General features: G+C 43.0%; 1 protein-coding gene across 9 annotated transcripts in view; it reads right to left on the reverse strand.

Annotated features, from left to right (window-relative positions):
• Rg (A kinase anchor protein rugose) overlaps positions 1-13,870 on the reverse strand; it is a 624,229-nt gene that overhangs the window by 11,185 nt on the left and 599,174 nt on the right. For all 9 annotated transcript variants that reach the window (XM_076790889.1, XM_076790892.1, XM_076790887.1 and 6 more), the window contains 2 exons: positions 11,258-11,360; positions 8,106-8,221 (listed from right to left, as the gene is read on the reverse strand). In XM_076790889.1, the coding sequence (XP_076647004.1) occupies positions 8,106-8,221; positions 11,258-11,360 (219 nt within the window). The remainder of the gene's footprint in view (positions 1-8,105; positions 8,222-11,257; positions 11,361-13,870) is intronic.

The raw sequence follows: 13,870 nt of genomic DNA on the forward strand, positions 1-13,870 counted from the left end.
TGCATGAAATTTTTCGATTTCATGGTCAAAATAGCCTGCAAGGGGCTAACAAAGTAGAGAACTACAATCGGTCAAGTATAAAATCGTTGACCACGTCCTTAATTAATCACAGTTATCTTCATTTCAGATGTTCGTCGAACAACCATGAACATTGCAACAAGAATGAGTAGGAAGGATAAGGAAAAAAGTGCCAAGAAAATGGTCAAAACCGAGACTGTCATCGTGTTCGTGCAGGTTTACCGATGTTCGCATCGCTGCTGGCTACCGTCACTGAAAAATTCGCGAGACCGCTGGAATCCCGATGGAATTTCAAACAGAAACGAATCCTACCGATGCCCGTCGAACGCGGCGATACTCGGCAGTCTACATTATAGGAAACAGAGTGCATTCCGAATATTCAGGAATGCGGTATTCCCGGCATCAATTGCGCAGCGGCAAAGTCGCCGACTGGTTGTCTCCGGGAACCTCACCGGATACTCAATTCGGTCGTGGACGAGACTGCAAAGAAAAAAAGGAAAGAGAGAAAGAGAAAGAGAAAGAGAGGGAGAGAGAGAGAGGGAGGCTACGTTCTGCGGCACGGCGGTCGCCGCACAAGACCCGTCGTTGCTACAATGCGTCGTAAATCCTGACGCTGCACGACCGACGGTCGGACGTAAATAATAGTAAGGCCGCGTTATGCATCAAAGTGATTATTAATGGTAGCGTCGCGGTGAGTGAGCGCTCTCGGGACGCTCACCGACACCGGAATGCCCGCGACACACGCGCTCCCTATGCTCACTCCGCCCCCGCGCCTACCCTTACTTTTTACCGACTGCATCCTCCGGGAACAACGTTATAATAAGTGCCGGCCGCGTCGAGAGGATCGTTTTTAACTCGCCACTATGCCGGCCGAGATTTAGAGGAACGGTCCCCGCTCCCGGAGAAAAATCGGCAGGAAGTTCTGCAAAATTGCTGCAACCTCGCGACGCGACGCCGCGCAGTGGGCAATTTGGACAAAATCGGATTCAAAGTCGAGGAACTTTCGATAGGAATCAGGTAGAGCGATGAAATTTTTTTAAAATTAAAGCTGCAACTTTGTAGAATATGGGAAAAATAGGGAGATTATTACCATCCAATCATTTCAACGAAAAAATGATTTCATTTTTTCAAAAATCCTGAGGTCGTAGACAAATTTTGAGGCCAGATTTGAAATCAGCGTGAAAAAATCTATGGGAAATGATGTATAGCATGTTAAAAAACAATTTTTTCCGCGCGTGGTATTGGAAAAACTAAAATTTTCTTGAATTTGTGCGCGTTTAACGAATTTTCTCGAGGTTAAAAAACGTTCGCACCACAATCTCTCTATTTTTCCCATATTCTACAAAGTTGCAGCTTTCATTTAAAAAAAATTTCATCGCTCTACCTCATTCCTATCGAAAGTTCCTCGATTTTGAATCCGATTTTGTCCAAATTGCCCACTGTGCGCCGCACGAGGAATTAGCTGTTCATTTCATAAAAAAGCAACTTTATCGATTGTATGCGTCATAAAATGACGGATTCTAATATTTTTAATTCACGAATATTAAGATTGCAAACATTGATCCATGAGGAATTATTTAACCAATTGATTTCTCTAGGTATATACTACTTAAAAAATGGCTGCAGATTTTGATAGATATTTTCATGTTATTTTTATAAGGAAATGTAAAATAGTCGTTTTTACTACTCCGCAAACCTAGTGTTCAATTCTCGTGACATTCGAAAACGATGAAATCAACGAGATTTATTAAAAATTGTGATTAGAACAAGCATCTGGAAATCAACACTTTATGAATCCCATTTTTCACCGAAAAAATTACCTCATTTCTCGAATCTAACGTTACGCGTCCATTTTTGTTTCAAATCAATAGTATTTGTCTATATTGTAATAATGTAATAAATATTGTAATAATATTACAGTTGACGTCAAGACGAATCCCGCGACCTCCTTTGCTATGGCTTTAAGCCTTGAAACAATGCTAAAATCTTTCCGAACAGCCAATTCCTCTTTTCACGTACTTAATATCCCAATAAAATCCAACTTTCACGTATTTAAAATCATCGTAAAAGTGTCCCTAGATATCTGTCACAAAGGTGATGATATTAAAACCAGTGACCTTCAAAAAATCGAAAATCCTTGTAAATCTTGTGTTTTCATTAATTGTTTACAGGAGAAAGTTACTAGGCATAGGTCGGTAGAAGGTTGGGTTCAGGAGACCTCGACGATTAAAGTCAAGACGTAAAATCGTTGAAGATTTTGAAAAAACAAATATAGACTGTTTGTTGAAATACGTACTTGCAAGCGAATCACTGAAAATTTGATTTTTATCCGGAAACTTTCCTCATTGGACGCAACGCGTTTCGGCGTCTTGTCTCGGTCGTTGTTGGGTCGACGCGTGGGTGGATTTCTCGGAGGGATCGTATACGTGCGCACGGGCGGCCGCTCTTAATTGGATATTAATATTTCAACGGTCTCGACGAGAGGCTAAGAATGCGCGAAACTAATTACCTCGACGGTTTTAAAAATGCCCGGGCTGATTATTTGTTGTCTTAATGATACCGCAGACGCGGGACACGTCAATAAACCTGGAATTCGAGTCGAAGCGTGCCGAGTTCAAGCGTACGCTTCGACTCGATTGCAATTCGAGTCGAGGAGATTGTTCTGGAAAATTTTTTAGTATCGAGGGCTCGCGTGTTCGATGGAAAGCTTGATCGATGCGACCATAGGTGTCCGGCTATTGTTCAGCGGTGCACAGAGAATGGAAACGTTAGTACGAGAGGATATAACAAGAAAGGATACACGATCCCCGTGGTCGAAGAGCCATTCTATGCATTCCTCCGCGGTCTCTGTCGAAGCGGATAAACTGCAACGGCGCTGCACCGAAACTGCAACGTCGTCGAGACTAGATTTATCGACACGAACATTCCTGATGGTGTTAGGTCCAGGACAATTACCTGCCTGGGAACCTTATCTCGGATCGTGAATAGAATACAGCGATACAATGACGGAATTACATCTTCACAAGCGGCACCCATTGTTTAAAACCGAATCGACAACTGAAACAACCGTGCTTCCCATAAATCTCTATGTCTCAATATTTTTCGCTGAAACTTTACAGCCCTGGCAGCCAGACTGTCCATCACTATGCGCGTGTTAAATTCTACGGTAGAATTCACGTAATCTAGAATCACCAAATTAAGCTTCGTTGAACTCTGGGAAATACCAAATTTTAGTTAAATCGTTTCACCGTGCAGAATCTGTGATATTCGTAATTTCGATTAGTTTTGATGAATTCTCATTTTCTCTCAAGAAAATCACTTAATAAAGTGCTTTAAGTTCGTCGAGTTCCTCGTTTCGTCTTGATCTATTTTCATGCGAGATCGTCCCACCGAATTAAAGTTCTCCGTCAACGGGCGATTAACAATTATACAACCACGAAAGACCGACAAAATGAATATTCCGGCAGGCGGTATTTCCCAATAATTCGATGATATCGCCAATCTTGTTTGCGCGCCGCCGAGTTGAACGCCGTGATCTACGATCTATTTGCGAAACGGCGTCGGACAAACTCGTAAAGCAATCACGCCGGTAACGGAGGGTACCGCAAGAAGCTCGAGAGATGTAATTAAAGGTAAACCCATCAGCTGCGGGAGAAAGATCGGCGAAGGATGGAGGAGATCGGTAGAAGGGGGACAGATGGTTTCGGTGGCGGTACGTGCAACGAGAGGGTTCCACCCACGAGATCCGGCTGGCACCGGGACACGCAGCCTCTATCGTATTTACATCGGGTCTACTATCATTAATTTTTAATAAACCGACGCGCGACTGGCAAATAAACAACCGGGGGCCCTGGCATCGCATGCGGGAGCCTGCCAGCGAGACCGGTTCGTTTTCGCAACGTGTTCTCCCGCCGGGCCTTGCCCAATTGCGCTCCCTCGACCTTCCCCTCCTCCCCTTCTCTACCCCCCCCCCCCCTCGCCCCCTCGACACCACTATTTATTTGCGCAATTAATATATAACGCTCGTAAATACACGACCACCCTCTGGCATCTCGCTGCGTCCTCGTCGATGTACAAATAATTACGCGTCCTCGGTGACCCTCGTCATTAAGCGGGCCGACCGGGCCGCGCGTGGGCAGCCATAAATCCTCCACTTACATAATTCGCAGATCGGCTTGTTTACGAGTCCGCTCTCTCTCTCTCCGACGACCGCTTATTAGCATCCTAGATGGGGAACGCGACAACGTGTCGTCGACGATCCACGGTTTTCGAAACGATTGATCGATCGATCGGGTCCGACGCGAACGGATCTCGTTCCGTCTCCCTTTCAAAAGCGCCTTTCGGGTAGGTGGAAATGAACACGAGGTAAGAAAGACTATGATGGAACATTCGTGAACAGGGCTCGTCACGATTTTAACCCATTGTAGTATAATACATTGTGAATTCTCGATATGTGTCAACAACACGGGTCCAGCGTCGTGTATCGTCTAAGAGACATACTCGAGCCGTGTTATGTTTACAATACTCGGTGTCGGTAACCCCGCGGTAGTGGGAACAATTCCGCGACATTTATCATCCAGGTATTGGCGACATATATAGAGAAATCACTGTGTGGAGTTCGATCAAACTCTGCGAAATATGTATTACGTCGTTGCATATGGAAGGGGTCCGATTCCTGTAATTTTCTCGAAGTAGAACTTGTTGATTAAAGTGATATTCTGTCCAAAAATGACGAGTCTATCGATTATGGTAAATATTGAATTTGTTGGTTGTTCACCTTCCTCGTTTATTAGATTATCATCTATATTTTCGAGCTCTTTCTTTCACTGACTACTGGTGCGTTTAGTTACTACCACATTTTGACCGACCACTGGAAAATTTTTGTGAATACGTTTATTCTTTCGCTTATATAAACAGTGTACGCGTCAATCAGATTGACCGACGTTGAAATACATTTAACAGTAGGTTTACGGAGAACTACAAGCGACTATTTTGCATTACTTCATAGAAATAACAAGAACGTTCTACCCACGTTTTTAGCAATATTTTTAAAATAATATACACCCAAAGAAATAAATTTGCTAAATAATTTCTTACGTATGCATCCTTAGAATCTTAATAACATTAAATTAAAAATATTAGAACCCGTCATTTTGACGGGTCCCGTAAGTCTAGTGTTAAAAGTAAAGTTCAATTTACGGATAGAAACTGAAGGTAGGACTTGAAAGATTAGGCTTGCACCTGGTATACCTGTAAAATAAACCTGTAGATTATAATAGTCTTGCTTGATTAAAACAGTTTATAAATTTGCATTCTGGAATCGGTGATTTCATATGCAACGACCTAATGTGTTGTTAATTGTCGTTAAAAATTGAAATGAAATTCTATCACGTTACGGGAGAGCTTGCAATTTTTATTGTATTTTCTGTATTTTCTGTACAGGGTGTAACAACATTTAGTGTCATGGTTTTGGCAGATGGTTGTACACCTTCGGATCGGTGGAGATTTGTTAAAAGAACTTGCCGCAAAATTGACTTTGACCTTGCAATTGAAGGTCAAATTTGTTTATGCTTGTATCGCATTCTACTCGCCATGGGGACCAAACTTGTCAAGGGAACCGTAGGTCGCAATTCAACCGTTCTCTTATAAAACAATGTTAAATATTTTAACGTCGTCTTCCGGTTCTCGGGTTTCTCATTCTTCGCCATAGAATGGAACCATCAATGTTTATCGCTCTTAATAGTCGTGCTTGATCACCGGCTTCGATATGGCCACCATTATTTCGTAAACAGAACGGATGTAAACAAATAGAGGACAGTAAACATCATAACTTTCAGATAACCACTGCCAATAATCACAATCTTTCCTGCTCTCTTGTGTAGCGAGTGTTAGACGTCAGTTATGCAAAGGAGAGGAAGAAATCGTAACGTGCATCGTTATAACGTGCGTCAGATGCTTCATGCTATTGACGAAGCATTTGGAAATTATACCTTAGCTCGCAAACTATGCAGCAATTGAAATCACGAATCGAAGACGCTTTTCACCGTGTGCAGGTTATACCGAACGTTTACGAAAAAGTTCGCAAAAATTTGGAAGAAAGACCAAGGATCTGTTTGCGTAATAATGGTGGCCATATCGAAGCCGGTGATCAAGCACGACTATTAAGAGCGATAAACCTCGATGGTTCTATTCTGTGGCAAAGAACGAGAAACCCGAGAAACGGAAGACAAAAATATTTAACATTTAATATTAAATATTTAATATTTGAGTCGAAATATTTAACATTGTTTTATAAGAGAACGGTTGAGTTGCGACCCACGGTTCCTTTGACAAGTTTGGTCCCCGTTGCGAGTAGAATGCGATACAAGCACAAACAAATTTGACCTTGAATTGCAAGGTCAAAGTCAATTTTGCGGCAATTTCTTTTAACAAATCTCCACCGATCCGAAGGAGTACAATCATCTGCCAAAACCATGACACTAAATTTTGTTACACCCTGTACAGAGGGGTTGCGACTGCAAAGGCTGTCGGGGAGCAACGGATTAGACAATATTTTCCTCGTGACCGCAACATTCTTCCGGGACCGAATGCTCGGTAGGATAACAGTAATAAAAGGGGATGCCACGGGACTGAAAAAATCATATCGGCTTACCGGTTGCGGAAAGAAAATGCGACGTCTGCGAACGGCCCCCGATCGTCGCTCGATTTTGCCGAGGACCGAGACAGAGGGACGGGCAGAGGGAAATAGAGCGGGATAGAGGATCCACGGTTGCACACGGGCGGATGGAATCTGTCGCGACGTATTAGGGATGTTCTCAATCAGCTCCGTGTTCCGTTAGCCACCCCATACGAGTAATCCCCGGCTCGTGGGCCCCGGTAATCCTCTCCCGAGGGACCGACTGTTCTCCGCTTCCCCCGCGAACCTTTGTTTCTCCTTCGGTTTAATATCGGCCGACCCTTTGTGCTCCGCGTCGCGAGGCTAAATCACGAAACTCGAGACTCCTCTCTGCTCTCTTTCTCTTTCTCTTCCCCCCCTCTCTCTCTCTCTCTCTCTCTTTTCTTTCCTTTTTACCGGATCACCGCTGATCAGCCGTTTCGACAAACAACGGAGATCGCCGCGCCTCGTGGGAGACTGTAATCATTGTATAGTCTGCTCGCATTAGCGGTACGTATCCTTCCTTTCTATGAAGTTTCGTACGAATGGGAATGGTAATCGAGGATTCTAATTACCGATGGATCTTGTCAACTTCTAAGCTGGAATCTGCTGGGACTGTTTTTCGAATATTTTCGAACAATTTCTTTCTCATATTGTATAATTCACTGAACTTCCGAAGTGTTTTCTCATTAATTTTACCTGTCAAGAATCACCCGACTCTTCAATCGATATAGGCAGTGTTCGTCATGCTACTATGAAAAGATCAAAATTGGAAGTTGCTCGTGATCACTGGACCGCGGATCTTTATGCGAAATATGAATGTTCAGCCTCGACTGCAACGAACCGGAGTGAAATCAAAATTTATTTCATTTCTCGACAGGTCTCGCAGGTTGGGAATCACATAAAAGCGTTAAAATATTGATCGAGTGTGTATTTTACGTTTTTTTCTTTTCTACTAATTTTTGTCACGAATCTAGAACCACTGTGGCTACAAAAGAAATCGTACAGAAAAAGTGACAATTATCAAATAAAAGAAAATATTTAGAAAATTGAGAATTTCCATTAATGGACAATTGAAAGAATCGAGAGAATTACCAGCGATCGTGATCACTGGATAGCGGATCTTTATGCGAAATACAAATGTTCAGCCTCGACTGCAACGAACCGGAGTGAAATCAAAATTTATTTCATTTCTCGACAGGTCTCGCAGGTTGGGAATCACATAAAAGCGTTAAAATATTCTTCCAGTGTGTATTTTACGTTATTTTCTTTTCTACTCATTTTTGTCACGAATCTAGAATCACTGTGGCTACAAAAGAAATCGTACAGAAAAAGTGACAATTATCAAATAAAAGAAAAAATAATTCGAAAATTGAGAATTTCCATTAACGGAAAATTGAAAGAATCGAGAGAATTATGAAGAAGTTCTTACCAGCGATCGTGTTGAGGAACATCAGGTATTCGAAGTTCGATATCTCCCTCCGCTGCCATTTCTGAGTCATGTTCGAGCTTCTCATTAGCTGTCGCGGCGACATCATCGAAGCTTTCCTGTGGGACGGACGCAACAATTATTAGATTCGTACTCGAACCGGACGGACAATTGAACCGGGAGGACGATTTTCATGAAAAATCGGATGGGAAGTACGTTCGCCGGTTAACGCTGGTAATTATTCTAGGAAGCAATCCGTTTCTTTGAATCGCGAGAATTAATTGCGCGATGGAACCGGCGTCCGCGGGATAGTCGATCACGGCTCTCCAACGCAATTAAGGTGACAGTTCTCGATTCGCGAGATCTATTACGTCAAGACTCGGGGCTCGGTGCTTTATTTCACGCCGTAAAACTGGCCGGACGGTTTTACGAACGGCGAGATCACTGATTTAGAATTTACACGAGAGACTTTAATGGGCGTACACGCTGGATGATATTAAAGGAGGGAACCATGCGACGACAACCGGATGTATAAATTCCGCCGGTGCACGAGCCGAACACAAATCTTTGCGGAACTGTGCAAATTTTTATCACAATACGGAAAAGAAACGAAGCGAAGGACTAATCTGTGGCGGGCGACGTATCAATCAGAAACACTGAAAAATCAATTTAAAATAAATCTGTAAAATCCATTAATCGGCTAGAAATAATTTGTTTAGGAACAGAACTAGGGGAAATAATACCACAGACGCGAAGAGAATTGTTTCGAGAGATTTGAACTCGACTATGACAGTGAACTCTCGATATTCAGCAACAAATTGACTATTGTCTACGTTTAACACGTTGACTGCCATGTCACTCATATATGGCTGACGGAATTATTTGTCCAGGTTTTAAAATGAATCTTCACGTTAATATATTCATTCTACCGATTAGGACTATTCAATACCATAGATTTAACTTCTTTCAATTTTTATTTCATCAAATAACTTGCTTTGATTTCATGGAATTTTCGAGGTTTCTAGTTTGGCAGTCAAAGTGTTAATCATATTAACCCTCCATGGGCCCGTGTAACTTTCAGGTCACATTATATCGACATTTCACCAAATAATTCACAGGATGACGTATACCTCTTAATTATATAATGTCTCTGAGACCATCAATAACGATATTGAAGACGGTTCGCAGAGCCATCGACTTGAAATATCAAAGTAAATGCAAGATGTCTGCGGATGGATACCAACGGAACAAAATTCGGCCCATAGAGGGTTAACAATAACTTTTCTCAAGGAGCCCGGCAGACATTTGGCCTTGACTGTCACGCTATGTTACGCTGTGCCTTCTTTTCTACACATTTTACGGCTTAAATAAGTAAGTAATCAATTAAAAATGCATACCACAGTGTTCGTACATGTCTTTGCTACGTCTGTCCAGAGTCTTTTCTTCGATACGAACACTAAATCTCTCGAAATTAAGAGAATCTCTCTGCGGCGGCCATCTTGTGACGTCATACTTGCTTCAGGAAGCGAGTTTTCTGCCGAATATTACAAATTACTCCACGACGAGGTAGAAATTCGCAATTTGGGCTCCATACAGACGTAGATTGGACTTTTAGGAAACACAATTGACCACTTTTGAACTGCTCGTTGCAATATTGAAGCGTCAATTTGTCAAGATTTTGACCGTTGCAAGTTCATATACGTGTGTTGCAGAGAGATTCTCTTAACTTCGAGAGATATAGCATTTTTAATTGATTACTTACTTATTTAAGACGTAAAAAGTCTAGAAAAAAAGGCACAGCGTCACAAAAGCGTGACAGTCAAGGCCAAAAGTCTGCCGGCCCCCTTAAGGACCGGTAATTTTTATAATTATTGTAGGTATATACAAGAAGTGTCGGTTAGTATTAATTCCACCGGTTTGATAGGAAAGGCCCGACTTGTGCCCCGGGGCGAATTTCGATTCCAGGTTTTTTTAATTTATTTTTCGATTCCAGGTTGGCCACCATATCGGTCGCACGGGTTTTCCGATACGGTCGGCACGGAGCAACATTTATTTTTCCCCGTGGCCGGGAGCGTGGTACGGGGCGTCACGACGCGGATGCACGTTTTATACACCGTAGGATTATTTTTGCTGGCCAGGAATCTCCCTCGGATCAGACGTCGGAGTCGGCCTCCGTATATTTATGGCCGGCGTATCCTTCTCGCCGGCTCTCTCGTATATAGGAGTGCTTTAATGGATGGATCGAAGCGTGGATACGCGAGCCTGTGTTCTCGCCGCCTGTCCTCCGTCCGGTCGAGGGAGTATCGGTATCGAGGAAAGGATTTCTCTCCGGTGGAACACGCTCGCGATGCCAACACGCGGATCTACACGATCGTCTCAACGGACGTCGATGCCTCCTCCGTCTCGCGATCCTAATCCCTTCCGCGAATTAGTCCCGCCGCGGTTTGCTTCGGAACACCGCCAACTCTTCGCCATTTTTCCCGGAACGCCTAGCGCGAAATCTGAAAATCTTTCGAAATAATCAAAAACGGATGGAATTAACAGGTTCAGCGTCAAAAATCACAGAGATTCTCACAAAATCGGTGTAATTTAATTAACGAAACCGAAACTAGAAATTTAAAATTATAGGGGATGCGGTCTACCGAATTCTAAAGATCCTAAATAAAATTCGGTTTATCTGACACGATAAAAATGATTTTCTAGTCGAACTAGGCTGACCTAGACTGACGTGGCGGTTAACGTGTTAATCGAATAATTTCAATGCCCGTTGCAATGATAATCGACCGATAAAAAGAACGCGGAAGGACGTTGGTCACGGGGCCGAGCAGCGCGCAAGGAAAAAGCTCGATTAGTCAGTGCCGTCGACGGATCCGTCGTCGCGACGCATTCCACGCGCGTTATGCCATCTGGCCGGGGGCGGTTTTCAATGACTATCCGCGCCCTTTTATCGTCCGATCTGGTCGCATGCTCGCGACGGACAAGAAAGTCCTAGATCCGATCCTGACCGCGATCGGAATCCCGCGGCCGTGGACAAAGAAAGAGCGGAATGCGGGGAGCGTGTTCCAGGGCGAGTCCGAGGGCCGAGATCCCTAGATCCAGATGTTGGCGAAAAGGGTTTTCGGGTGGTGCGGGGTGTCCCATCTCGTGGTTCTTACCTAGTCTGCGGAATCCCGTATTTGATGCCCACGCCGACTCGCGGCAGCGCCTTGATCACCTTTTTCACCGTCGCCTGGTCCGGGAACGCGAACAGGATCGAGGCTGCGGACAAAAAGGCGTTAAACCGCGGATTATAAGCGGGCTCGATCTCGTCGACGGATCGTGTGTCAATCATTCGGAGGGATGGCAGGCAAGGACGAACTTCTTACTCGCATCGCCCCCGACGACGCATCTGCTTTCTTTTTTTTTTTTTTTTTCTTTTAACACGTAATCCGTATACCGTACGGGTCGCTGGCCGTCTCGAATTTTTCGCAGCACGCCTAACAACCCCCCGGGCAAATTGTCTCGCCCGAGCGAAATCGGATTGGCAAACGATTTTGCACAGTACTTTCAAGTTTTACCCCTTGCGCTACTGTTTATTTTGCGATTGTAAGGACTACGAATTCTTCATCGTTCGGAATTTCATAGAAAAGAAAAAGATAGTTTATATTTATGCCTATGGTTTCTCCAAAGGATACACGGAGTGTCTCAAAACTTGTCAGAGGAAAACGTTGGTTCAGAGAGGCAAATATTATGACAGGGAAAAGAATTTGTTCAGCGTTAAGTTTTTTGAGATTTCAAGGGCATCGAAGTCTTTTTACACGGAATAATATATTGTTATTGTCGCTATGTGTTAGCCGAGGCCAAGACGAATCCTACGACCTACGATAATATTATGACCTTCGCGTGACCTTGAGTACGAAAAATTCATAAAAGTAACACGAAGATAAATTGATAAAAGTAATTGGTGCACTGGAAACCCGAAATGACTTCGACAAATTGTACACCAGCGTCCATGAGTGAATGAATGAATTTTTCCAAAATGTCTTTGGTTAAACTGCGTGTTACCTTTAGCAGCAACAGTACAAGTAATTTGAATTTGATCGGTGGAATGGTTACCGAGACAAAGGATAACGAAATTGGTTTGTTTCCAACGTGCCGAAAAGTTTTGGCAATCGTTTCGACAGTAATTTTCCGAATTAAAATTCCGTCGATTAAATGCTAATTAAAAGCGTCGAAACGTCGCGAGTTCTGCTGCTCGAAATAGCGGTCTTTATTTAATCGAAGAAAATGATGAATTGCAAAAGACTGCGGCGCGAGACACGCACCTGGAGAGTAAAATGAAACGAGGAAATATGAAAAGAGGGTACACGATGGACTTAATTTCACGGCTGTAATAGCATCGGCCGGATCGGTTGAAGCTCCCCCGAGAGTTCAAAGGGTAGCGTGCGGAGCGACAGTTACCATAAATACATGCGAGTAATTTATGTAACGCCGAATACAGCGCCGGAATATACGAGTCGGTCTTAATCAAGAAAGGAGGAAAGTAAGAGGCCGGGCTCGCAGAGAGCTGCCCGAAATCAAAGAAAACCCCTAACCTCTTTGCCGTTCGCTCCGCGAGAACATGCGGTAAAAATTTCTGACGACGCTCTCGAAACGGCTTCCTTTGAGATATTTTCTGTAGGGATGGGATCAAGTTCAATATGTGCTCACGAATCCGAGTCAAGTTCGATAACCGAGTCTCATTTCATGGGTTACGATTACTACTTCAAAGCAATAAATGTTTCAATGATTATACTTGAAAAGTATTCCCTGTATACAAACAGTTATCGAACCTCGGAATGAGTACTTACAACTTTCGAAAAGATACTTATAAGTACTTCGATGCTGGAAGGAATCGAATCTTTCGCAAGCAGTACTCGAATCTTGGAAATCAGAACTGCATAGTAAGCTTTAAGTACTTTCTTTATTAAATTCGTAACTATTCAAGAATAATATTTCATTTACAATACTTGGTTTTATCCTATTTCTTTTTTCATCGATGATATTTCCTGCTTTTGAAAAAACTTTCCGAAGGCACAGAAGTGGCCATTATACAAAGACAGTCACGTGCAATTTTTGATAAAATGGGGTACTTCAATGAATTTTCACGCCAAAATAATAACGGGCCTTCTTTGCGCTCTAAATATTGTGATTTTAGATCATTTTCCACTTCTAATACAGCAGACGATCAGATAGGTATCGTATTATACCGAGCGTGCAAGAATACGGAAATTCGTAACGATATTCATAATCATTTCGAAAGTTTCGAAACTGTTCGACCAAGATTCGAGTATACTTGCAAGTATTGTTTACGTTTACCACGATACTTGTAAAGGGTTCGAAACTGCCTGGCAAAGGTTCGAGTATACTTGGGAGTACTATTTTTTTTTTTTCTCGAAGTACTTATAGAGAGTTCGAATTCCATCAATCAAGGTTCAAACCTGTTTGCGAGGTACTTGATCCCATCCCTAATTTTCTGCACGAGTTGCTACTATAGTTGCTATATCCGTTTCGCAACAGATACAGCCATTAGCACAAACAATTCGCACAAACAATTCTAAACCGACTATCACTGCACACCAGTCTCCCCGATAAACAATGTACTCTTTCGAAATCTGCTCGCGAGATTCCTCGTAACAATATTAAAACACTGCGATAAACATTAATGTAAAACACTGATATATTTTCTGCACGAGTTGGTACTGTAGTTGCTATATCCGTTTCGCAACAGATACAGCCATTAGCACAAA

Source organism: Halictus rubicundus, chromosome 7 (assembly GCF_050948215.1).
Source record: "Halictus rubicundus isolate RS-2024b chromosome 7, iyHalRubi1_principal, whole genome shotgun sequence".
NCBI classification, from domain to species: Eukaryota; Metazoa; Arthropoda; class Insecta; order Hymenoptera; family Halictidae; genus Halictus; species Halictus rubicundus.